Here is a 26801-nt window from a genome sequence, read left to right as displayed (position 1 = left end):
TACCTGTAAAAACCCTTCTTGTTACCCTTCACCTCCCTAGCTAGCTGCAACTCCAGTTGTGTTTTGGCCTTCCTGATTACACCCCTACATGCTCAAGCAATATATACCCCTCCCTAGTCACCTGTCCAAGTTTCCACTTCTTGTAAGCTTTCTTTTTGCGGAACCAGCCAGTCTGTGATGAGAAGCATCTAAGTTTGTAAGGACATTGAAAGTGTTAAGATCAGCTTAGAATGCGTTTGGCTTTTATTTCATTTGACGAAATCTGACTTGTTATGCTTTGACTTATAATCACTTAAAATCTATCTGTGTAGTTAATAAATCTGTTTGGTCACAGATTTGTTATTTTCTGTTTGTTTATTTCGGATGAGGAAATAAGCACAAGAAAGCAGGAAAATGACTAGCAGTGACGCAGCTACAAAACTAGAGCTGGCCAGACTGGAAGCGGCAGAGAAGGCAAAGGACCATGAGTTTCAGATGTGGGAGGCAGAAATGAGGCTCAAAGAAGCAGCTGCGGCCAGGGAAACTATGGAGGCAGAGGCAGTGGGTATTCACCCATGAAACTTATGCTCCAATACGTCTGTTAGTCTATAAGGTGCCACAGGACTCTTTGTGGCTTTTTAAGGAGGCAGAGGCAGCCAGGGAGGAGGCTGCCCACAGAAGGGCCGTGGAAGAAAAAGAGCGGGAAGAAAGAGAGAGAGAGAGAGAGAGAGCGCAAACACCAACTGGACCTCCTAGAGAAGCAGAACTAGAACCCCTCCCCCCCCAACCCCAACAACGCCCATCACTCCAAAAATCCACAAGTGGGAACATTTATGTCCTGCGTACAAGGAGACGGATGATATTGCTGAATATCTGACTACTGTCAAAAGTCTGTGAGTAATACATGAAATCCCTGATGATATGAGAGTTCTTACCCTGATTGCGAAATTAACTGATGCAGCTCCAACACCTGTGATAACAGAGGAGTTGAGACCAGGAAGTTGCCAGGTGGTAGTTTGTGAGAATACAAAAGGCCCAATTGACAGAGAAGGGTATGTTTTCCCCCATGCTGGTGAGAAACAGAAAGCAATTATGGGAGAGCTGCTGGGAAAAGGTGCATTTGATCAAAGGATAAACACACCTAGCCCAGAGAGCAGAGATCACAGCCCTCTAGGGGGCAGGGAAGGACTCAGTGCTGGGAGGGGGAAACACTGGGTAACCCCAAAAAGGGAGGTGGATTTTCTGCACATGTACAGTCCTGGGGTTGGGAGACCGCTCCCCAAAGGGCCAACCAATGTGCAGGATCTCCCTGAACACCCATCTTGCCAGACCCTGAGATATCAAAATGCCAGAAACATGATTAAATTAAGAGCCCACACAGAGGAGAACCCTGGAGGGAAGGAAAAGCCAGTGACTGATTACATGTGGGAGAGTCAAAGGACACCTTGTGATAAAAATGTTGGTATTAATGTTAAATTTTGGGGATAAGAATTTTGACATGGATGTTAAACCTTATGATAATGCTTCTTTTCAATGAATACCTGTAAACAGGTTTAAAGCTTATCACAGCAGAGAAACCATAAAAAACCTGGTTTGCTGTATGAATGGGGAAACTGAGGCACGCTGCCTCATGGGAACTATAACACAAACTGCCCTTGAACTGGTCAGTGACTAGCCCTCTTGCAGTAAACTAAGAGGGGAGGTGTGATGCTCTGTACCTCAGGGGAACATCCTGCACCTCCATGTTCATCCTTGTAAAATGATTGTGTGATATCAATGCAAAGTTTGTCATGTCAGGTGTCTTCGGGAGGCTCATGATGCACTGAGCAGTGTTGTTACAGTGATGTTGTAGGTTATCATTTCATGTATATAGTTATGAGGTTGAAAATGTGTCTTCATGGCTTAAAACCAGACCAGGCAAAACTCTCCAGGAACAGGGTTCACACCTTATCAGGGCATGTATGGGACAAACGCAGCCCAGCCTCACAGGAACAAAGGACACTGACCTAGGCAGCAACAAAGGATCTGTTGGACTCTCGAGTGAGTCACCCCCCTTCCCCTTCCTTTGGTCAGTCTGGGACTGCGATGAGGTGATGCTCACCTGACTCTGAGGGGGGAGGGGCAATGCCATGAGGGAAGAAAGGACATCATAAAAGGGAGAGACCTTTGCCATGTTCTCTCTCTTCCACCTCCATCTACAGACACCACCACCAAGCGACTAAAGCGCTGATCAAAGGGGAGATCCTGGCTGAAGAGCAACCAGCCAGCTTATGGTGAGAAGCGTCTAAGTTTGTGAGGACATTGAAAGTGTTAAGATCAGCTTAGAATGAGTTTTGCTTTTATTTCATTTGATCAAATCTGACTTGTTATGCTCTGACTTATAATCACTTAAAATCTATCTCTGTAGTTAATAAATCTGTTTGTTTGTTCTACCTGAAGCAGTGTGTTTGGTCTGAAGCATGTCAGAGACTCCCCTTGGGATAACAAGCCTGGTACAGATCAATTTCTTTGTTAAATTGACGAACTCATATAAGCTTGCAGTGTCCAGCGGGCATAACTGGGCACTGCAAGATTGGGGTGACCTAGCAGATCACTGGTCCAGACAACACCAGGGGAACGTTGCAGTGGTGCAGCGAGCAGGGGGTATGCGCGGCTTGTTACTCCAAGTGAAGTTCACACTTTAAGCACTGATATTTGTGATTTTAAGTGAGTCTTAAGTGCAGTGGCTAAGAACAGTCAGGAGGAGGTCATAGGTTTGTTATTTTCTGTTTGTTTATTTCGAGTGAGGGAAATAAGCACAAGAAAGCAGGAAAATGACTAGCAGTGACGCAGCTACAAAACTAGAGCTGGCCAGACTGGAAGCGGCAGAGAAGGCAAAGGACCATGAGTTTCAGATGTGGGAGGCAGAAATGAGGCTCAAAGAAGCAGCTGCGGCCAGGGAAACTATGGAGGCAGAGGCAGCCAGGGAGGAGGCTGCACACAGAAGGGCCATGGAAGAAAAAGAGCGGGAAGAACGAGAGAGAGAGAGAGAGAGAGAGAGAGAGAGAGAGAGAGAGCAAACACCAACTGGACCTCCTAGAGAAGCAGAACTAGAACCCCTCCCCCCTGACCCCCATCACTCCAAAAATCCACAAGTGGGAACACTTATGTCCTGCGTACAAGGAGACAGAGGATATTGCTGAATATCTGACTACCGTCAAAAGCCTGTGAGTAATACATGAAATCCCTGATGATATGAGAGTTCCTGCCATGATTGCGAAATTAACTGATGCAGCTCCAACACCTGTGATAACAGAGGAGTTGAGACCAGGAAGTTGCCAGGTGGTAGTTTGTGAGAATACAAATGGCCCAATTTATGGGGGGAGGGGAATGTCTTCCCCCATGCTGGTGAGAAACAGAAAGCAATTATGGGAGAGCTGCTGGGAAAAGGTGAATCTGATCAAAGGGTAAACACACCTAGTCCAGAGAGCACAGATCACAGCCCTCTCGGGGGCAGGGAAGGACTCAGTGCTGGGAGGGGAAACACAGCGTGACCCCAAAAAAGGAGCTGGATTTTCTGTATATGTACAGTCCTGGGGTTGGGAGACCGCTCCCCAAAGGGTCAGTCAATGTGCAGGATCCCCCTGAACACCCATCTTGCCAGACCCTGAGATATCAAAATACCAGAAACATGATTAAATTAAGAGCCCACACAGAGGGGAACTCTGGAGGGAAGGAAAAGCCAGTGACTGATTACATAGGAGAGAGTCAAAGGACACCTTGGGTAATGAATAAACTAACCTCAAACTAGACTATCTGAACAGAGGGTGTGCAATCATAAAGATACTTGTAAACGCACATGTGTGATAAACATTTTTGGTATTAATGTTACGCTTTGGGGATAAGAATTTTGACATGGATGTTAAACCTTATGATAATGCTTCTTTTCAATAAACACCTGTAAACAGGTTTAAAGCTTATCACAGCAGAGAAACCATAAAACACCTGGTTTGCTGTGTGTGAATGGGGAAACTGAGGCACATGCCTCACGGCCTTAATGGCTGGGTGCCAAGAGAACTATAACAACAAACTGTCTTCGAGCTAGTCAGTGACTAACCCTCTTGCAGTAAACTAAGAGGGGAGGTGTGATGCTCTGTACCTCGGGGGAACATCCTGCACCTCCATGTTCATCCTTGTAAAATGATTGTGTGATATCAATGCAAAGTTTGTCATGTCAGGTGTCTTCGGAAGGCTCATTATGCACTGAGCAGTGTTGTTACAGTGATGTTGTAGGTTACCATTTCATGTATATACTTATGAGGTTGAAAATGTGTCTTCGTGGCTTAAAACCAGCCCAGGCAAAACTCTCCAGGAACGGGGTTCACACCTTATCAGGGCACATATGGGACAAACCCAGCCCAGCCTCACAGGAACAAAGGACACTGACCTAGGCAGCAACAAAGGATCTGTTGGACTCTCGAGTGAGTCACCCCCACACCTTCCTTTGGTCAGTCTGGGACTGTGATGAGGTGATGCTCACCTGACTCTGAGGGCGGAGGGGCAATGCCATGAGGGAAGAAAGGACATCATAAAAGGGAGAGACCTTTGCCATGTTCTCTCTCTTCCACCTCCATCTACAGACACCACCACCAAGCAATTGAAGCGCTGATCAAAGGGGAGATCCTGACTGAAGAGCAACCAGCCAGCTTATGGTGAGAAGCGTCTAAGTTTGTGAGGACACTGAAAGTGTTAAGATCAGCTTAGAATGAGTTTTGTTTTTATTTCATTTGACCAAATCTGACTTGTTATGCTCTGACTTGTAATCACTTAAAATCTATCTCTGTAGTTAATAAATCTGTTTGTTTGTTCTACATGAAGCAGTGCGTTTGGTTTGCAGTGTTTCAGAGGCTCCCCTTGGGATAACAAGCATGGGACAGATCAATTTCTTTGTTAAATTGACGAACTCATATAAGCTTGCAGCGTCCATGGGGCATAACTGGGCACTGCAAGACGGAGGTTCCTAGGGTTGTGTCTGGGACTGGAGATACTGGCTAGTGTCATTCGGTTGCAAGTAGCTGGGAGCAGCTTACATGCCAGAGACTGTGTGTGACCAGCCCAGGAGTGGGGGGGTCTCTCAGCAGAGCAGAGTAAGGCTGGCTCCCAGAGTCAACGATTGGGGTGACCTAGCAGATCACCGGTCCAGATAACACCAGCGGAACATCACTACCCACCTCCAGCACAGAGCCCAGCCCCCAGCATCAGCTACCCACCCCCTTCCAGCACAAAGCCACCAGCCCCCAGTGCCAGCTACGCACCCCCCTCCGGCACAGAGCCCCCAGTGCCAGCTATGCACCCCACTCTGGGACAGAGCCCCCAGTTCCAGCTATGCACCCCACTCCGGCACAGAGCTCCGTGACAGGCTGGCACCTGGGGGGGTGATCCTGGAGTGAACTCTGGAGTGGAGGCCCCCTCTGCGAGGGCTCCGTGCTCGGCCCTGGCCCCAGCTGCTCCTGCCCAGGGCAGCCCCGAGCTCTGGTGATGCCAGCCGCAGAGGAGAGAGGAGAATGCCAAGGGACCACAGGACGTGGGCCCACAGCACCGAGCCCGGGCCTCCCTGCCTGGGGACCTGACAGCTTTGGACACACTTTCCTGTGGCCTCCAGGGGCTGCAGGGGGCATTCCCAGCTGCAGCCCCCCTGAGACACTGGCCCCGGCCCCGCAGCCGACAGGATCCATGGATCAGGGCTGCAGGGAGAACGTGCCCGGAGTAGCAGCTTTTCCAGCCCGTTTGGTTCTCTGGGAGCCGCGTGAGCAGAAACCACAGCAAGGTGGGTTTGTGCTGGTGCATTAAGAGAACAATCAAAACCCTGGGAGCAGCCGCTCGCCGCGTTTCCACCTGCTTTTCTAGGGCAAACTAGGCTCAGCGGCTCCCAACAGAGCGAGGCAGTGGAGGGCCCCGGGCAGGCTGCTCGCGTCCCGTCCCGCCTGGTCCCCGCGAGCTGCGGCAGTTACTCCCACTGGGGAGCGCTGGCCATTTGCAGAAGAAAAGACTCTTTGTTCCCCTCGCTAGGAATAGCTTCTTCTGTGTGTGCCCCGAGCTCCCTCGCTCACGCCTGCACGTGCCACACGCACCTGACACACACGTGTGCGTGCACATGCGTGTCACTCACACATCACACATGCACATACACAACCCCTTCCCCCACAACTATGCACAAGACAGACAAGCCGTGCAAATCCCATGCACACACGTGCTATGCACAAGACACAGGTCCTAGGCAGGCCCCGCACGCGGAGAGGCAGCCAGGCTGCTGCAGGGGCTGCTGGGCCAGGGCGGAGGACAGGGGGGCTCTGCTGGGCCTGCTCCTGCATCCTGCCTGGGCTCTCAATGGGCCGACTGACGCGCTCGGTTCCTGCCGGCCCGACAGCGCCTGCGGCTGGGGAGGGAGGGGTAGCACTGCTCCCCAAAGAGCTGCCTGTCCAGCTGGGGGGATGGGGCCAGATCTCTCCTGAGCAATGGGGGAGGCACAGGAAGGGGGGGGTCTGACCCCTGCCACTGGGAATCAAGGGCGCCTTTGTCCCCTGCTGGAGAAGCCCTGGGGCTGGCCAAGTGGATTAAATCCCGACCAAGTCACAAGGGAGTTACGGGTGCTGGGTTCAGCCCCTCTCCCTTAAACCCAGGTGCTCCTGCCCAGCTTACAGCCTCAGCCCAGGAGAAGCGCATGGCAGAGCAGGGAGGGCCTGGGGCTGGAGCCGAAGGGGCTGGTTGGCGGGACTGGCAGACATTAGCGGCTGTAGGGCAGGGGCAGCTGCTGCGTTTCTAGCAGTGACCCGATTCCTGGGCAGCGCCGGTCACCCCGCTCACGCCCACGGGCTCTGCGGAGGCGATGCCAGGCCCCGGCATGGGCTGGAGTTGCGGTTCTGATGCTCCTGTGGCCGTGACAGCGGCTGGGGTGTTACCTGCAGACGTTAGGGCACCCCACCTTTTCCCAGTCCGTAGGGCTCCAGGCGAAATGCACCTGTAACTAGCCTGGTCAGTGTAAGTACCCACACCCTTACCCAATACGTAGGGCTCCGGGTGTATACGACTTCTGCAGGTGTGCGGGACCTTTTCCCAGTGAAAGAGCCTTACACCGTAATGTCCTACATCGCCTCTATTTATTAACAATCACCCAGACCAGACTGCACATGCTACACACACAATGTTCACCACTCCCAATAGGATAGACGAGTTTTTCTTGCTGGCCAGTCAGGGTCGGGTCCATCTGGTGGACTCCAGTTTCTACGCGGTGTCATTGGCAGAGTGGTGAGGTCTGGCAGCTCTGAGCTTTGGGGCTGTGTCCCGGAGCTGGTTCCCAAAGAATTTCCTCTTGGACTCCAGTTTATATAGTGAACCTTGAGTCCTTTTTAGCTGTACCTTAACTGGTCATTATACTGAAATCTTACTAACCAATCCTAACATAGTGTAACAAAATTCTCTAACCAATCCTACCGCACCCCCTTCATTAATTTAAACCTAGCAAAATTAATTAGGTAACAGACAGAAACAATTAAAGAACCAGACAGAGACCAGACAGATAAACAATAGGGAAGTAGGGACCATGATGACCAAACAATACAGAAATGAGGATTTCACAACCACAGCCATTGAGAATTGATTTTGTGACAGACGGACGCTATCAACCTACGTTTTCTTTAACCATCTTAAGATCTGTTTGTTTATCTGGTGCTAGTGGGGGCCATTAGGACGGGGTCTCCTCCTAAACAGCCCGATCTTACAGCGTTTTCATGTCCTTTAGATGGAACGGGAGGATGTGACTTCCTGCTTCTCAGCTAATGGCGGCTGCTCTTTTAATCTGGCTGCAGACGAAGGCCTTAAGCTTTAGGCCTTACAATATGGCTTCAGGAAAAGGCCTGATCCTTACAGGGGGGCGGCAGGTGCCGAGCAGGACTAACCTCCCTCCCCCCCCCCCCACGAATCGCTGCTCGTTCAGCGCTGTGGGAAGGGCCGGCTCAGCTCAGCGCCCCATTGCCCCAGCAGCCACGTGGCAATGCCTAGGACGGGCCACCCGCAGCACCAGCTCCGCAGAGAGGTGGGGGGCTGATGGATGGGCAGGGGAAGGAGCCCTGTGCATCACAGGGCTTGTGGTTAAGGGACAAGGCATCAGGACTTCTGGGTCCTAGTCACGGCTCAGTGCGACCTTGGCAAGTCCCGGCACCTCTCCGTGCCTCAGTTTCCCCATATGTACATTGCTATTAACCATTTACACTGCTGTGGGGCCTAGTCCAGCTCGCTGTGCCAAGGGCTGTACACACCAACAGGCCACAGGCTGGGCTGCTGCTGCTCCCTGCCCCAGCGTCTGGAGGCTCCACGGAGATCTGGGGATGTCAGGGCCTGGAGAAGGAAGAGTCGCTTGGACTCTCTGGGTGGATCTGCCCAGCGAGCGGCTGCGAGTCCCAGAGCCCAGGCTCCCCACTCTGGCCTTCAGAGCCCCAGCCCTAGGTGCCAGGGCCACACAGCTGCTGGGGGCGCCGGAGCGTGAGCCCCACTGGCCCGTCCACGTGGGGGCCAAGACGCTGCACAGACGCCCCGAGAGCCCAGAGCAGGGACCCTGGTTCTTTGTGTCTGGGCAATGCCAGCTCGCGGGGCCCGGATCCCTCCCGCATCTCAGGGTTGAGCTTGGGGGCAGCTTTGGCCCAGAGGAAGGATGCCCCTGTGGGCAGGGCACCAGCCTGGCATTTGGAGGCCTGCGCTCAGTTTAGGGAGGGTTGCCAATTTTGGCTGGACAGATTCTTGGAGGTTTCATCACATGACATGATTCCTAGAGACTCCAGGCCAATCCTGGGGGTTGGGGAACCTCTAGCTCAGTTCCTGGTCCTGCCCAACTCACTGGGGGGCCCAGGGCCCATTGATTTCAAGGGAAGGTGCAAGGCCCCGGGATCTGGGCCTCCGCCCCTGTCCCTGGGTTGGGTCCCCGCCCAGCCCTGCCCCTAGTGGGGGGAGGCCCCATGCAGTAAGGACGGAGCTGTTCAGATACGCTGGGCTGGGGTCAGACAAGCCTCAGTTTCCCCTCTCTGGATCCATTTAGTGTGTGAGCTTTTCAGGCAGGAGCTGGCGCTATGGGTGAAGTGCCACCATCATGAGTGAGCCCTGTGGCCAGCGAACAGCTTGGGTCCCTCCCGCTCCACAGCCAGCTCCCCAGCTGGGGTAGCCAGGTGTCCTTCCCCTGCCCTCAGCTGGGCGCTGCCGACTTGCCTGGCTGGGAGGTGGCCCTCAGCTGCAGGACGGGCTGGGGGGGCATCGGCCCCCCAAGGGCCCAGATCTGGGCTCTTCTATGCAGCAACCGCTGGACATTGAGGGCAGGGCTGGGCCCAGCAGCTCCATCAGTTAGCATAGGGTTACCATAAGTCCGGATTTTCCCAGACATGTCCGGCTTTTTGGTCCTCAAATCCCCATCCGGGAGGAATTTCCAAAAAGCCGAACATGTCCGGGAAAATAGGGAGGCATGGTAAGGGGACCGCCTCCTCCCCGGGGTTCAACTTTCCCGGCTCCCGCCACTCTCCCCAGCGCAGCAGCAGCCAGAGCCCGGGATCAGGCAGCTGTGACCTGGGATGCCGCCGGCCGGCGCCACTCGGCCTGGGCCGGTGGGGCCGGGGGTGCTCGACCGCTGGCCGGAACCGGGGCCCGAGCCGAGCTGGGCCGGAGCGACCAGGGCTGGGGGTGCTCAGCCGGCGCCCCAGGGCCCGAGCCGGGCCGGAGCCGCCGGGGCCAGAGCCTCTTGGCCGGCCGCCGGAGGGAGCTGCTCAGCCGGGGGGGCCGGACTGGGCTGCGTCTCCTCTTGCCCTAGCCCCAGCCCCAGCCCCAGCTTACCTGCTGCCTGCCTGTTTCAGGCTTCCCGCGAACATTTGATTAGCGGGAAGCAGGGTAGGGGGAGGAGCAGGGGGCGGAGCATTCAGGGGAGGGGGCAGGGCCTTTGGGGAAGGGCCGGAGTTGGGGCGGGGCCAGGGCAGGGAAGGGGTGGAGTTGGGCCAGGGGCAGGAAAGGGGCGGAGTTGGGGTGGGGCCGGGGCCCCTTGGAGTGTCCTCTTTTTCAGGGGCTCCAATATGGTAACCCTAAGTTAGCAGCACCGAGCGGGGCTGAGTATCCAGGAGGCGCCGGCAGGTGGCTGCCCCGGCCCAGCCCAGCCCAGCCTCCTGCTCCCCATGGCCTAGCCCAGCCAGCGAGCGGCTCCTCGGGGATACAGGACCAGGCCCCGCGCCCCGGCCCCACCCAGCACAGGCTGCACACAGCTGGTAACTCGCCTCGCCCCCTGCTGGAGTAGTGCTGAGTGTGTGCACACAGCCGCACACTTCCACACACACCCCGCATGCATTTACACACTTCTACACACACCCCACATACATTTACACACTTCCACGCGCACTGGCAAATCCATTAAAAAATGGCCAGGCTGGTCAAATACTGGCCAGGTGGTAACCGTAATCTACATGCACCTGGCACACATCTACACACACCCTGCATGCACCCCACACACACTCCGCATGCATCTACACGCACCCCGCACGTACCTACACACACCCTGCACGCATCTACATGCATGTCCACACTCGCCCCGCACACATCTACACACCCCATCACACATGAACACAGACGCTCCTACACACACCTACTTGTGCACATAGCTCCCGGGAGCCCCCAGAAGTGCACACACAGTCACACAGGTGCCCACTCAGACAGGTCCACACGGGAACATGCCTCCCATAGCCCCTCCCTCCTGCTAAGCTGGTGCCAGGGGCCCGGGGAAGCCAAAGGAGTGACAGGAAGAACGGCGCAAGGGGGTGCTAGGCTGCAGGGAATGGGGGGCTCAGCAGGGGGCGCTCTCCCCTCTCAGTGAGCGCTGGCCCCAGTGTGGCGCTAGGGGGCGCTGGGCTGCTGAAGGAGGTGTCTTTCAGATGGGACAAAAGCCAGAGCATCTGAGGATTCCCAGGAGAGCCAGAAACAAGCAGGGACCCTCCCATCCCCCTTCCCACCTCCTTGCTGCCCCAGCAGAGTCCCCCGAGCCCAGGGGCAGCGGGCCGGCACCCTCCATGCTCCACACCAGAGGCGGATGCACTCGCAGTTGCCCTCGGAGGGCGAAAGCAGGTTAATGAGCCGTCCCTATGTTCAGCACCGACCTGCTGGGGCCGTGGTGGGTCGCAGGGTGGGAGGGGGAGAGGACATTGCCCAGGGTGGGCTCCGAGGGCTGAGAGCAGTGTCGCACCTGGGGGGTCCTGGCCCTGGGATCTCAGTGCTGGCCCATGGGATGAACAGGGAGCTCTGTGTCCGGCGAGGTCACCATGCCGGGGGATCCCAGAATTAGGGTGTCTGTCTGGCCATCGGCCCGGCAGCTGGGTGGCACCTGGTGAATGCCTGAGTGAGGGGCACAGTCACCGCCAGGAGGGGTCGGGCCCCTTTCCTGACAGGGCTAGCCCTGGAGCTGCGTTGCCAGGCCATGCAAACAGCGCCTCAGCTCACTCCTTGCCTGCACCGGAGAACTCGGCACAGCGTGCGCACGTTTGCTTCGGCCCCCTGCAGCGCGTCCTGCCAGCATGAAGCTGGATCGGCAAAAGCATTGTGGGTAGGTGTCCCCAGCGCAGCCTTGTGGGCTGGTGTTGCAGTGTATTGTGGGACAGCACCAGCCCTTTCAGGGAATTGGGTGGGTCAAATGGTCACAAATCCCTCTGCTCCGTCCCATAACCTACGGCCTTCTGGCCACCAGGCACGGGGCTCCTGCGTGGACCGGCGGGGCTCTCCGGCGAGTGAGTCGTCCGTGTTTGCGGAATCCCAGAGGCTGCGGGGCCAATGGAGACAGCGAATGCTCTGGCCCACCGGCTGCAGGAATTCACACCAGCAGGTCTGGGGCCCCACTGATCCCATCGTGCTGCAAACCTGGGACGAGCAGCAGCGGCTCCAGAGCCTGGGGATGCAGCCAGCTGCGTCCTTGGAGCCAGGGGCCAAACTTGCCCCAGCTCTGCAGCGCAGAGGCCCCAGGCTCTGGCAGGGGAGAAGCTGGGCGTTGGCGTGCACCCCAGATTGCTACCGCTCTGTGCGCCATTGGTTTGGAGTTGGAACCTCTCCCGGGGGGGCAGTCGCCATCCAGTGTGCAAAGCCACTGAGCATCTCCTGCTGCTCAGCACTGCCCCTGGGGCTGGGCGATCCCCGCAAACTAATTGATGGAGTCAAGGCAACTGCTGAGCCCTGGTGGGCAATGAGTGCCCCCCCCGGCCGCTGGGGGGTGGTTACCGGGCAGGCTCAGGGGTGGGTGCAGCTTGGTGCCCTAGCTTGACTCGCACTAGCCCAGCGACAAACCCCAGGGAAGACCTGGCAGCACAGACTTGTTGCAATGCAAGGAAATGCTGCCGCAGAAACGGCACCCGGAGCGCGGCTGGGCTAGGAAACACCTTGTGGGAACCACTGGGGACGCTGGGCCAAGATTCGGGGCTGTTTGATCCTGGCGGCTGATCCGTCCCTTGTCTTGTCTGCTGAGGCTGCCAGCAAGAGTGACACCCCCGGTCAGTGACCAGCCATCAGGTGGAACCAGGGTTCAGGCAGATCCCGGCACCAGGCCATTGGGAGTCCCAGCGTGGCTCTGTGCGGTGCTGCCACCTCCTGGTCTCCGTGCGCTGGATGGAAATAACAGGTTTCTGAAATGTTCCTTTTTCCTCTGGATCACCCCACCCGATGGACAGCCCCTCGAAACCCCTGGAGAGACTCCCGGTAACTTCGGCCCATGGCCTGCTGGGATGGGAAACCAGTGTTGCCAGATTAGAGAGAAACCAGTCCAAGCCAAGCTAGAATATGTCTAGGTCTTGAGAGGTGGATTATGGTGTGACGTTGCACTCCATATGCTTTATAAAAATATGTTTATAAATGTGAATATGATGTACCTGGAATATGCTTTATGCAAAAGGTCTCTTGTAAGGAATCATTACAAAGCTTATAATCTACTGAGTGTGGTCATCCTATTTGTATGAATGTATCACTCTTGTATCTGAAACTAGAAATATGAAATGTAACTCTGAGGGCCTATTTCAATTATGCAAAGTGTGGGCCATTAATGGTGGTTTATAATCTTGATGGTTCCCATCAACCAGGACAATTGGTTGTAAATGGTTTATTTACCTGCAAGCCTTCCTGTATGTGTGTGGGCCAGCCCTGGAAGAATGGAGGGGGGGTCTCACAGGACATGTGAACATGTCACCTGATACTGGAATCCATCTTAAACCTGGCGCTTTTCCATTTAGAAGGAGGGGTGGCAACCCAGAGAGACAAAAGGTTCCTGCCTTGTGCCAAAGATATAAAAGGGGGTGGAACAGAACCAAGTGGGGTCCCAGTCATGAAAAAGCCCCTGCTTTTCACCTCAGATGCCTGCTGGTGTCATCAGACGCTACCGGTGTGGTGCTCTGCTCTGTCCAATGTTGATAACCGTTGGCTGCGTGCGTATGTTCCATCTGTGTGCTGCCCCGGCTCTGCAGATCGCTGGCTCAGCAGACCCTGAGAGAACCCCCAATGACCACAGACTCTAGTAAGGTACGAAGGCACCTGGCCAGGTTTATTGTCAAAGAGAAACACAGTCTCTAGCTCCCCGGATTAGATATCTATGGTTTTGCTAGTACATATGTGCTCCCTGGCAATGGACCGGCTCAGTCAGTGGCAGGACTTTCCACTGCCCCCTAGGCCAGGCAAAGCCACCGCCCCAGGGATGTATTCTTATACACAGGTACGTACAAACAAGTTACACATCACTCCTGACATATTGAAGTGCAACCCCCCTACGTAGTAATGTACAACCCTTCTACGCAATAAGGTGCCGCCTTTCACCTTGTACATCTTGGTTCGAACAAAACAACTCTGTCCATCATATTCCCCTTTTGCCCCTGTCTTTAGGATGGGTCAGCCTGTTCCTCGTTATCTATGTGGAATATGCAAGTATGCGAATGTTCTGATATCTGGTGTCCAGTACCTTTTAGGTATATCTCTTTTTGCAGCATCAGCCCTTTCCTTGCCAGCTTCTGTGGGCAGGGCCTGCCTCTGGCTCACAGCTTAACTTTGCTTTATGTTAACAAAGTCTTGACCATTACTCTAGTACAGGCCTTAGGGCTCATACCGGGCCTTTTCTTACTACAGCTGGAACTAACAAGGACTGTACTGTACCGGGGAAAGGATTGGGCCCAGACTAGGAAGGAGTCTAGTCTGTGAAAGGTTTCAGAGTAGCAGCCGCGTTAGTCTGTATCCACAAAAAGAACAGGAGTACTTGTGGCACTTTAGGGACTAAGATCATCAGATGCATAGAATGGAGCATACAGTAAGAAGATATTTATACATACAGAGAAAATGAAAAGGTGGAAGTACCCATACCAACTGTAAGAGGCTAATTCATTAAGATGAGCGATTATCAGCAGGCGAAAAAAACCTTTTGTAGCCATAATCAAGATGGCCCATTTTAGACAGTTGACAAGAAGGTGTGAGGATACTTAACATGGGGAAATAGATTCAATATGTGTAATGACCCAGCCACTCCCAGTCTGTGAAAGAAGCTTATTGGAACATCTCTAAGAGTGAGATTTACCTGTAATCAGTTTCTTAATGTATTAGGCTTAGACTTGCATGTTTTGTTTTATTTTGCTTGGTAACTTGCTTTGTTCTGTCTGTTATTATTTGGAACCACTTAAATCCGACTTTTTAAGCTTAATAAAATCACTTTTGCTTATTAATAGAATTATAGAAGATCAGGGTTGGAAGAGATCTCAGGAGGTCATCTAGTCCAACCCCCTGCTCAAAGCAGGACCAATCCCCAACTAAATTATCCCAGCCAGGGCTTTTTCAAGCCGGGCCTTAAAAACCTCTAAGGAAGGAGATTCCACCACCTCCAATTCGAGTGCCTCACCATCCTCCTAGCGAAACAGTGTTTCCTAATATCCAACCAAGACCTCCCCCACTGCAACTTGAGACCATTACTCCTTGTTCTGTCATCTGCCACCACCGAGAACAGTCTAGATCCATCCTCTTTGGAACCCCCCTTCAGGTAGTTGAAGGCTGCTATCAAATCCCCCCTCACTCTTCTCTTCTGCAGACTACATAAGCCCAGTTCCCTCAGCCTTTCCTTGTAAGTCATGTGCTCCAGCCCCCTGATCATTTTCGTTGCCCTCTGCTGGACTCTCTCCAATTTGTCCACATCCTTTCTGTAGTGGGGGCCCAAAACTGGAACCAGTACTCCAGGTGTGGCCTCCCCAGTGCCGAATAGAGGGGGATGATCACGTCACTTGATCTGCTGGCAACACTCCTACTAATGCAGCCCAATATGCCGTTAGCCTTCTTGGCAACAAGGGCACACTGCTGACTCATATCCAGCTTCTCATCCACTGTAATCCTCAGGTCCTTTTCTGCAGAACCGCCGCTTCACCAGTCGGTCCCCAACCTGTAGCCCCCGGGGCCTTGATGGACCAGTGGCTAATGCACCACTGCGGTCTGACAGCACTATTCAGAGTCGGACCCGCGGACGCTTGGTCTCATCCCGGGTTTGTCTCAGCTGTCGGCATTTTCACGTTGATTGTCACTAGCTGTTTCTGACTCTGCTTGCCGGGACTTGTAACGCCCGCGTGCCCTGTGACTCACACGGCTTTGGGAACAGGATGGCCTCCATTCGGATCCCTTCCCTTCGTGCCATTGCTTGTGTCCATGGATAGCGATGCTGGGCGCAGTATGTGACGCTCCCAGCCGTTTACCAACAGGAAAGAATTCAGCTCATCCAAGCTCCTTGTCCGATCTTCAGAGCCCGCAGTGCCCGTGGATTGCAGTGGGAGCTTGGGAGTGTTGCCCCCTCTCAGATCAGCCGGGGGCTGGGGATGAGAGAAGCAGTTTTTGTTTCTCCCCGAAGAGCCAGCTGTGAACACAAAGCCTCATGACAGCTCAGTCAGCAGCACTGTCCCCGGGCTGGGGTAACTGGGACTGCCTGTCTGTGGCTAGCACAAGTGGGAAAGCCAAGGCTTGGCTTCACTGTGCCATTCCCACAGCTTCCCAGCGACCTCCATGGAGGCCCTCCAGCGTGAAACAAACAGGAGCAGCCCAGAGGCGAACCCAGCCCTGGGTGTTCAGCCCAGCCCAGCTCATCTGGTTGGCCTCACAGTCCAGGTAAGAACATCAGACTAGAAACGGCACCACTGTAGCCACTCACTGCAGCGCTGGAGGGGTTCGCCCGTCGGCACAGGTGATCTATCTCCCGGAGAGGCAGTAGCTAGCGCTGTTTATACGGGGGGGCTAGGCTGGCTTAACTCTGTTGCTCAGGGGGGTGGATTTTTCACACCCCAAGCGACTTAGCTGGGTTGACCTAACTTCTCACTGTAGACTGGCTTGAGGCTAACGAGGAGACGAAAGCCTGGTCCACACTAGAAAATTAAGCTGACTTATCGCCAGTGGAGACGGTGCTAGGTACCGCCTCTCGGGGAGGTGGAATAATTACAGCAGGTCGGCTCTATGATGAAGCCCTGTGCCAGGGCATTTCAAATGTTACACAAGCCCTGAACTGCCAAAAGATCTGCTCTGGTTCAATGAGGAATGAAGTCAGGGAAGTGCTACGTTCGACGGGAGGGCAGAGATGATCCCAATGGTCCCTTCTGGCCTTGGAATCTAGGAAACTATTACCAAGAACCACCTGAGACTATTAGCCAAAGCCCGCAGAACCCAGCACTGCTTGGAGACAGCTCCCTAGGCCAAGGGCTTGTTGCAGGGTCTGTTGCTGGGCCATTTGCTTATTAACAAGGTAAAGGATGCCCTGAAAAGCTGTGAATTAATGTGACCATCGACCACTAGTTCTAAAAGGAACAGGAGAATGAGAAGAGTTGAGCAAATTCCTCCCACGCACAGGTCCATTTAACCGAACTTTATTAAGGCACAAAGCCACCTCTCTGAGGAAACAGCCACACTGGTCCTGTGTTGGCCAAGACTGAGTCAATACTGCCCACGCTTTGCATTCAGATCTCATCAGTCAGGTTCCTTCTGGTGTTGGAGCCATCCAGGGTTGCAGTTCAAAGCTTTTTTCGTCAACCACGGGCAATGTCCTTTTTAGAAGAAATGAAAGCAAGAGACACTGTGTGATCAGTATCAGAGGGGTAGCCGTGTTAGTCTGGATCTGTAAAAAGCAACAGAGTCCTGTGGCACTTTTAAGACTAACAGATGTACTGGAGCATAAGCTTTCGTGGGTGAACGCCCACTTTGTCCGATGCTCCAATACATCTGTTAGTCTTAAAGGTGCCACAGGACTTTCTGTGTGATCAGGTGACTCCAGGAGCTGGGGCTTGGAGAAACACACTAAATAGTGTGAGATTTGGCAAGCACTGCCTCTCACACGGCTGTTGGTGCTACAGGGCTCCGGGAGGTGGGGCCTAGCTGACCTTGGCTGTGTCACTTACGATACAGCCCCACCTGTGCAGAAGTGGCCTGTAATTCTGAATGTCTCCGTTTCTGGGCCCCCAATTTTTGATGCCTTGAGCCTGACTGAGCCCCTTGGTCCCAGGCCGATTCTCTTCGCAGGCTGAGCCTCACTCTCCCTCTGGCTGGCATCACGCTTGGTCTCCCAGCTCGATTGAACCGAGCACCCTCCGACCATTGTGTTGCAGTAGCACCTCGGAGGGCAGCCCCGCGTGCAGGTCGCTGCACACACATGGGGCCAGGAAGTGGGTGCGACAGGCTGGGGGGCAGCGTTGGGCGGGGGGGCCAGGGAGGCGGCGGGGGAGGCCAGCGGAAAGGCCCATCCCCTCCCCAGCTGGGTCCTCCTCACATCTGGGTCTCTGCTCCCCCTCGGTGTGAGTGAGCGCCGGATCTGCCGGGGGGAGGGTCATCCCAGCGGGGGGGCGGGGCCAGCCCCGTCCGTCCTCCATCACGTGGGAGGGAGCTGCCCGCCCTGCCTAGCCTCGCTTCCTGGTCACGTGAGCGAGCGAGCGGCGCCGATCGGTCACGAGAGGCACCCAGGGAAGCGATGCCCGCTCACGTGTCCCGGAAGTCCCGCCCTGTTTCCGGCCATCTCCCGGAAGGAAGCCGCCGTCCGCGGGCTCCCGGCTCAGTCAGTTCGCTCGCGCCATGGCGTCAAGGTTACTGCGAGTGTGCGGCGCCCTGCGGGCCCTGCGCCGCCCCCCGGCCGCCACGCTCCGCCCGCCCGGCCCCGCCCGCGCCTTGGCGACTGGAGGTGAGCGCGGGGGCGGGGTCCCGCTAAGGGCGGGGGGGGGCTGCCGTGACCCCCCCGGAGTGACCCTGCGGCGCGGATCCTGGGTCGCGTCTGTCACTGGTGGGGGGGACCAGGTCCCTCCGCCGCGTGGGGACGCGGGTCCTGCCCCCTCTTTCCCGGGGGGTTTGAGTCTCCAGCGGCTCCCGGACCAGAGCCCCGCGCACGGGCTGTGCCGAGCGGGGTGTTAGACCCGTTACCGCCGGCCCCGGAACTCCCCCGGGGCTCGGGCAGCCGGACCGCGTACGGCGGCCGCAGGGTCTGGACCGAGCTCGGTTTAGATCAGCGGGCGCGGCCCGGTCCGCGCTGACTCGGGGAACAGCAGCTGTGGAAATGAGGATGGGCTGGAAACGCCCCTGTCAGTGCGGGTCTCTACCAGCCCCCAATGTGTCTAATGCTCGGACTGGCTGATGACTGAGGCTCTTCCGGGGTGGTTGGGGAAGGGGGGTTCGGACAAGGATCCTGGTGTAAAAACGTGAGACTGGCCAGGCTGGTCAGCCCAAAGGTCCATCTAGCCCAGGGTCCTGTCTGCTGACAGTAGCCACTGCCAGGAGCTTCAGAGGGAATGAACAGGGCAACTTTTGATCCCTTGTCATCTCAGAGCTTCTGGCTCTGAGGTTTAGGGAGACCCAGGGCATGGGGTACCATCCCTGCCCATCCTGGCTAATAACCATTGATAGACCTGTCCTCCAGGAACTTCCCTAACTCTTTTTTTTAATCCAGTTATACTTTTTGCCTTCACAACATCCCCAGGCAAGGAGTTCCACCGGTTGACTGCATTGTGGAAGAAGTGCTTCCTTTTGTTTGTTTTAAATCTACTGCCTCTTAATTTAACTGGGGCTTTGTCTGCACTACAGCTTACGTTGGTAGAAATGATGTTGCTAAATTACACTGACCTGAGCACCGGTGGGTGTGCACAGCGCTGTGTTGGCAGGAGAGCTTCTCCAACGGACACAGCTCCTGCTGCTCCCGGGGGCTGGAGTTATTCAGTCAATGGGAGCCCGTCATCTTAAAGTGTCTGTACTAGCAGCTACAGTGGCATAGCTGCATTGCTGTCACTCTGTAGTGCACCCATAGCCTGGGTGACACCTGGTTCTTGTATTACGTGAAGGGGGAAATGACACTTCCCAAGTCACTTTCTCCTCATCAGTCAGGATTTGATATAGATCTCTATTGTATCCCCTGCTCAATCCCCTCTTCTCCAAGCTGAACAGTTCTAGTCTTTTTAATCTCTTTCTCAGACAGAAGCTGTTCCATACCCCTGATTTTTGTTGTCATTCTCTGTACCTTTTCCAATTCCTATGTATCTTTTTTTGAGATGCGGCAAGCAGATCTGCACGCAGTATTCAAAGAGTGGGGGTACCGTGGGTTTATATAGTGGCATTATATTTTGTCGTCTTACCTATTCCTTCTTACTGGTTCCTAACACTTTGCTTTTTTGACTGCTGCTGCACATTGAATGGATGTTTTCAGAGAACTATCCACGGGGACTCCAAAAACTTTCTTGAGGGGTAACAGTTAATTTAGACCCCATCGTTTTGTATGTATAGCTGGGATTATGTTTTCCAGTGTGCATTACTTTGTATTTATCAACATTGAATTCCGTCTGCCATTTTGTTGTCCAGTCACCCAATTTTGTGAGATCCCTTAGACCAGAGCTGACTGCTATCTTGAATAGTTTTGTATAATTGGCAAATTTTGCCACCTTGTTGTTTACCACTTTTTCCAGATCATTTGATTATGTTAAACAGTACTGGTCCCAGGACAGAACCCTAGGAGACACTGCTATTTACCTCTCTCCCCATTGTGACAAATGACCATTTATTCCTACCCTTTCTTTCCTGTTTTTTTAATCAGTTACCAATCCATGAGAGGACCTTCCCTCTTACCCCATTACAGGTTACTTTGCTTAAGAGCCTTTGAGAGGGACCTTGTCAAAGGCTTTCTGAAAATCTAAGTACACGATATCCACTGGATCCCCCTTGTCCACATACTTGTTGATTCCCTCAAAGAATTCTAGTAGATTGGTGAGGCATGATTTCCCTCTACAAAACCCATGTTGACTCTTCCCCAACATACTGTGTTCATCTCTGTGTCGGCTCATTCTGTTCTTTACTATAGTTTGAACCCATTAGCCTGGTACTGAAGTTGGGCTTACTGGCCTGTAATTGCCAGGATCACCTCTGGAGCCCTTTTTAAAATTGGCGTCATATTAGCTATCCTTCAGTCATCTGGTACAGAAGCTGATTGACAAAGGAAATGCAGTGGATCTAATTTACCTCAATTTCAGTAAGGCATTTGATACGGTTCCACATGGGGAATTATTAGCTAAATTGGAAAAGATGGGGATCAATATGAAAATTGAAAGGTGGATAAGGAACTGGTTAAAGGGGAGACTACAACGGGTCGTACTGAAAGGTGAACTGTCAGGCTGGAGGGAGGTTACTTGTGGAGTTCCTCGGGGATCGGTTTTGGGACCAATCTTATTTAATCTTTTTATTACTGTCCTTGGCACAAAAAGTGGGAATGTGCTAATAAAGTTTACGGATGACACAAAGCTGGGAGGTATTGCGAATACAGAGAGGGACTGGGATATCCTACAGGAAGATCTGGATGACCTTGTAAACTGGAGTAATAGTAATAGGATGAAATTTAATAGTGAAAAGTGCAAGGTCATGCATTTAGGGATTAATAACAAGAATTTTTGTTATAAACTGGGGACGCATCTGTGACGAAATGGGACTGTTCTTACAGTTTCCTCTGAATACTGTATGAGTGCCTCAGTTTCTGACCGACACTCTGTTGCCTAGCAACTAATGGCCAGGTCCTTCCCCCCTGCAAGGGGATGCTAAAGGGGTGGGAGAACAAAGAAGTCAGGTGACCTCCTGGCCTGGGAAAGGAACTCAGCAGAGAAGGAGGGGGTTTCAGTTTGGAGCAGGCTGAGGACTAGGAGTGAGGGCAGACGCGGGTATCTGCCTTGCTGGGCCCCAGAATGGACCCAGCTGAGGAATCCAATTCTCTGGACCTACAAGCTCTGTTTTTGACCGTGTTCCTGTCATCTAATAAACCTCTGTTTTACTGGCTGGATGAGAGTCACGACTGACTGCGAAGTGGGGGTGCGTGCAGGACCCTCTGGCTTCCCCAGGACCCTGCCTGGGCGGACTCGCTGTGGGAAGCGCACGGAGGGGCAAATGCTAAATGCTCCAAGGGCAGACCCAGGAGGTGAAGCCGTGTGAGCTTCTTGCCCTGAAAACAGTCTGCTCCGAGGGAGAGGAGGCTCCCCAAAGTCCTGACTGGCTTTGTGGGGAGCAGTTCCAAAGCATTGCCCGGGGATTCTGTGACAGCATCACTTGGAAGTAACAGAGGAGGAGAAGGACCTTGGAGTTTTGGTTGATCACAGGATGACTATGAGCCGCCAATGTGATTTGGCCGTGAAAAAAGCGAATGCGGTCTTGGGATGCATCAGGCGAGGTATTTCCAGTAGAGATAAGGAGGTGTTAGTACTGTTCTACAAGGCACCGGTGAGACCTCATCTGGAATAGTGTGTGCAGTTCTGGTTTCCCATGTTTAAGAAGGATGAATTCAAACTGGAACAGGTGCAGAGAAGGGCTACTAGGATGATCCGAGGAATGGAAAACCTGTCTTATGAAAGGAGACTCAAAGAGCTTGGCTTGTTTAGCCTAACCAAAAGAAGGCTGAGGGGAGATATGATTGTTCTTTATAAATATATCAGAGGGATAAATATCAGGGAGGGAGAGGAATTATTTAAGCTCAGTACCAGTGTGGACACAAGAACAAATGGATATAAACTGGCCATCAGGAAGTTTAGACTTGAAATTAGATGAAGGTTTCTAACCATCCGAGGAGTGAAGTTCTGGAACAGCCTCCCAAGGGGAGCAGTGGGGGCAAAAGACATATCTGGCTTTAAGACTAAGCTTGATAAGTTTATGGAAGGGATGGTATGATGGGACAGCCTAATTTTGGCAATTAATTGATCTTTGACTATTAGTGGTAAATATGCCCAATGGCCTGTAATGGGATGTTAGATGGGGTGGGATCTGAGTTACTACAGAAAATTCTTTCCTGGGTGTCTGTCTGGTGAGTCTTGCCCACATGCTCAGGGTTTAGCTGATAGCCATATTTGGGGTCGGGAAGGAATTTTCCTCCAGAGCAGATTGGCAGAGGCCCTGGGGGGTTTTCGCCTTCCTCTGCAGCGTGGGGCACGGGTCACTTGCTGGAAGATTCTCTGCACCTTGAAGTCTTTAAACCACAAGTTGAGGACTTCAATAGCTCAGACATAGGTCAGGGATTTATTACAGGAGTGGGTGGGTGAGATTCTGTGGCCTGCGTTGTGCAGGAGGGTCAGACTAGAAAATCATAATGGTCCCTTCTGACCTTAAAGTCTGAGTCTGATAGGTTACATACCAGTTAGTAGTTCTGCAATTTCATGTGTATGTTCTTCAGAACTCTTGGGTGAATACCTGCTGGTGACTTACTACTGTTTAGTTTATCATTTTGTTCCAAAACCTCCTCTGACACCTCAATCTGGGACAGTTCCTCAGATTTGTCACCTAAAAGGAATGGCTCAGGTGTGGGAATCTCCCTGACATCCTCTTCTGTGAAGACCAATGCAAAGAATTTACTTAGTTTCTCCACAGCGGGTTTCTCTTCCTTGAGTGCTCCTTTAGCATCTCGATTGTCCAGTGGCCCCAGTGATTGCTTGGCAGGCTTCCTGCTTCTGATGAAATTACAAACACTTACAGCAATTTTTTTTTAATTTTTTTTGGTCTCTTGCTAGTTGCTCTTCAAATTCTTTTCTTGACTTGCCGAATTGCACTTTTACATGTGACTTGCCAGAGTTTGTTCCTTTCTGTTTCCCTCGGGATTTGACTTCCAGTTTTTAATGGATGCCGTTTTGCCTCTGCCTCTCTTACTTTGCTGTTTAGCCGTGGTGGCATTCTTTTGGTCCTCATTCTGTTTCTTTTTTTTATTTGGTCTTTACCTTTAGTTTGCGCCTCTGTCGTGGTGTTTTTAACTAGTTTCCCTGCAGCTTGCAGACATTTCACTTTTGTGATTCCTTCTAATTTCCATTTAACTAGCTTTCCTCTTTTTTGTGTGGTTCCCCTTTTTGAAGTTAAATGCTATTGTAGTGGGTTTCTTTGGTGTTTCCCCCCTCACAAGGATTTTAAATTTAAGTAAATTATGGTTGCTATTACTGAGCAGTTCAGCTATATTCAACTCTTGGGACGCTTAGAACTAATTCAAGAATTGCCTCTCCTCTTATGGGCTCCAGGACTAGCAGTTCTGCCTGTCCAACTGGCCGTGCATGTGGAATCAGAAGCATTTCAGAGAATGTTACTATAGAGGTCCTGGACTTCAATCTCTTACCTAGCAGCCTACATTTGGCCTCCAGGACCATAAGAACGGCCATACTGGGTCAGACCAAAGGTCCATCTAGCCCAGTATCCTGTCTTCCAACAGTGGCCAGTGCCAGGTGCCCCAGAGGGAATGAACAGAGCAGGGAATCAAGTGATCCATCCCCTGTTGCCCATTCTCTGCTTCTGGCAAACAGACTAGGGATACCATCCCTGCCCATCCTGGCTAATAGCCATTGATGGACCTATCCTCCATGAACTTATCTAGTTCTTTTTTGAACCCTGTTATAGTCTTGGCCTTCACAACATCCTCTGGCAAGGAGTTCCACAGGCTGACTGTGCGTTGTGTGAAGAAATACTTCCTTTTGTGTGCGTTAATTCTGCTGCCTATTAATTTCATTTGGTGACCCCAAGTTCTTGTGTTATGAGAAGGAATAAATAACACTTCCTTATTTACTTTCTCCACACCCGTCGTCACTGTATAGACCTCTATCATATTCCCACCCTTAGTCATCTCTTTTCCAAGCTGAAAAGTCCCAGTCTCTTTAATCTCTCCTCCTATGGAAGCCGTTCCATGCCCCTAATAATTTTTGTTGCCCTTTTCTGAACCTTTTCCAATTCCAGTATATCTTTTTATTTTGAGATGGGGTGACCACCTCTGCATGCAGTATTCCGGATGTGGGCGTACCATGGATTTATATAGAGGCAACATGATACTTTCTGTTTTATTATCTATCCCTTTCTTATTGAGTCCCAGCTTTGTTTGCTTTTTTGACTGCTGCTACACATTGAGTGGATGTTTTCAGAGAACTATCCACAATGACTCCCAAGATCCCTCTCTTGAGTGGTAACAGCTCATTTAGACCCCGTCATTTTATATGTATAGTTGGGATTATATTTTGCAAGATGCATTACTTTGCATTTATTAGCATTGAATTTCATCTGCCATTTTGTTGTCCAGTCATCCAGTTTTGTGAGGTCCTTTTGTAGCTCTTTGCAGTCTGCCTGGGACTTAACTATCTTGAGTAGACCTCTACCTTCGCCTATGTCACTGGTACCTACATGTACCATGACTGCTGGTTCCTCCCCAGCACTACACATAAGCTTGTCTGGATGTCTCGAGAGCCGCAACCTTTGCACTCAGCAGGCAATTCACCCTGCGGTTCTCCCGGTCATCACAACCCAGCTAGCTAGATTTCTAATGAGCGAATCGTCTCTTCCTAATAACTTGGGATCTCCTCGGTGCGAGAGGGAGACCGTGACACACCTGGAAGGAGGGGCCAACTATGGGATGGTTTTCCTCTGCTCCTGCCTGATAGTCTCCTGCCCTGGGATGACTCCTCCCAAGCAGCACGGAGGTGTGCGTGGAGAACTGCTTGTGGGGTGGGAGGGATCCTGCCCGTGACAAGGGGATCTTCATGCCCTCCTGTTGTCTTTCTCTCCCATGCCCAGGTATCCCCAGCGACGAAGAGCAAGCAACAGGGCTGGAGAGGAAAGTCATGAAGGCCATGGAAAAGGGACAGGTGAGCAGAGCTACTCTGAAACGGGTCCCCTAATCCCCACCCTCCCCACTGATAGTCTGGCCGCCCGCCCAGAGGCAGGGAGCACTAGTCTCACTGTGCGACAGGCAGGGTAAATCACTGACAGCATTAGGTGGAGTTTGGGGGTGCAGGGCTGCGGTTAGGCCATGGGGAGACCCCCAATGGTTGGGGGTGTGTGTGTGTGTGTGGGGGGGGATCCTGGTTTTAGAATGACACAAGCTGAGCTAAGCTGGCGCTCCAGTGCCCCTGTGTCCCCGGGGTAGTGCTGCTCAGTGCCGCGTGGCATGGGACTGGCTGGCAGCGCCACTCCTGAGCATGGAGCAGAGCCAGCTGGTGCTGCAGGCTCTGGGTCAAACCAGGGCGCTGTGCTGGGGATGAGGGCTGACGGCCCAGTCAGAGCTCTGGGATCTGGGGCAGAGGCGGGTGCAACAGCAAACTCTGCCTCCTGCACTCCCTGTAGGATCCCTACAACATCCTCCAACCAAAGCGCTACGCTGGGACCAAGGAGGATCCCAACCTGGTCCCCTCCATCTCCAGCAAGAGGATTGTGGGCTGCATCTGTGAGTGACACGTTGTGCAAGGGGGGGGAGGCAGAGGCTCTGGGCTGACCAGCGAACTCCCTTCTTCAGGGCACCCCATGTGGCGGGAGGGCCTGGCGGGAGCTGGCTGCTGGGTTCAGACAAGGCTTCGCTCTGCCTTCCTGCCTGGCCCCAGAGCTGTGGGAGCTGGGCCAGCTGGGGTCGTTGTTCCCTGGCCTCCTGAGGGGAGGAGTATAAGCCAGGATGCCTGGGTCCTGTTCCAGACACCCGAGCGTGGCGGCCCTGCTCTGGGCCTGTACTGCAGGCCTGGGGTGGAGTGTGCCAGGAGGGCAGAGCCCTGCTGTGGGGCAGCTGCCATCTTGGAGCCGCCCCTCTCCCTGATTGGCATCCCTCGAGACGGGCTCTGCTGTCAGCCCCCGTCTGCCCTGTTGGTTAACGGCCTGCACTCCCCCCAGTGACCTCAGCCCACCTAATCCCCCTTCTCCCCGCCCAGGTGAAGAGGACAACAGCTGCGTGATCTGGTTCTGGCTGCACAAGGGGGAGCCCCAGCGCTGCCCCTCCTGCGGTGCCCATTACAAGCTGGTCCCCCATCATCTGCCGCACTGAGAGGTGCCCTGACCCCCCCTGGGGGACCCCAGGCCGAGCTGCCTGCTGCTTTCCAGTGTCGTGTTGCTTCTTGGGAGCCAATAAAGAGTCGGTGTGTTAAAGATGTTGCCTTTACCCCTGTCTGGCCTGCCTCCTTTGCCCCAGTGTCCAGGCCAGCCTGCTGCTACTCTGGGCACTGATCTCTCCAGCAACCTCCCTCTGACCTGCAGTGGGGCACATTCCCCCCACCCCCAGCTGCCTTCACTGATGGCTCTGCTAGGGGGTAACGTGAGGCTCTTGCTGCGTGCCCTGCGGAGCCCTCGGTGGTGGTGCTCTCAGGGGGAAGGGCCGGCTCTGGGTGGGGCCTGTCTCCTTAGATCCTGCAGGTGGCCCCAGCTGGAGGGAGGGGCTGGCTGCCCCAGGCTGAAGAGAATCCTAGGGGAGATGCCAGGCTGCCAATCCCTGCCAGGGTGAGCTGAGCCGTCTCAGGCCCTGCAGCAGGAGCTGGGTGGCTTCCTTTGCCGAGGGCATGTTGCTGCTGTCATCC

General features: G+C 53.5%; 1 protein-coding gene and 1 long non-coding RNA gene across 2 annotated transcripts; both read left to right on the top strand.

The window, feature by feature from the left end:
- Positions 1 to 1707: 1707 nt before the first annotated feature.
- On the top strand, positions 1708 to 4829 carry LOC135981529 (uncharacterized). Its single transcript, XR_010598582.1, has 2 exons — positions 1708 to 3185; positions 4599 to 4829. It is a non-coding gene; the product is annotated as an uncharacterized LOC135981529 (long non-coding RNA).
- A 13168-nt stretch (positions 4830 to 17997) lies between these two features.
- On the top strand, positions 17998 to 26389 carry LOC101938209 (cytochrome c oxidase subunit 5B, mitochondrial). The gene is made up of 4 exons (XM_005279240.3): positions 17998 to 18178; positions 25042 to 25112; positions 25591 to 25690; positions 26163 to 26389. The coding sequence occupies exons 1-4, from the start codon at positions 18073 to 18075 to the stop codon at positions 26273 to 26275; spliced, it is 390 nt and encodes a 129-aa protein (XP_005279297.1). The 5' UTR covers positions 17998 to 18072; the 3' UTR covers positions 26276 to 26389.
- The last annotated feature ends 412 nt before the right edge of the window (positions 26390 to 26801 follow it).

This window comes from Chrysemys picta, chromosome 2 (genome assembly GCF_011386835.1).
Source record: "Chrysemys picta bellii isolate R12L10 chromosome 2, ASM1138683v2, whole genome shotgun sequence".
NCBI lineage: Eukaryota > Metazoa > Chordata > Testudines > Emydidae > Chrysemys > Chrysemys picta.
The sequence above is the reverse complement of the archived record's forward strand: the minus strand, read 5'-3'. Positions and strand labels throughout refer to the sequence as shown.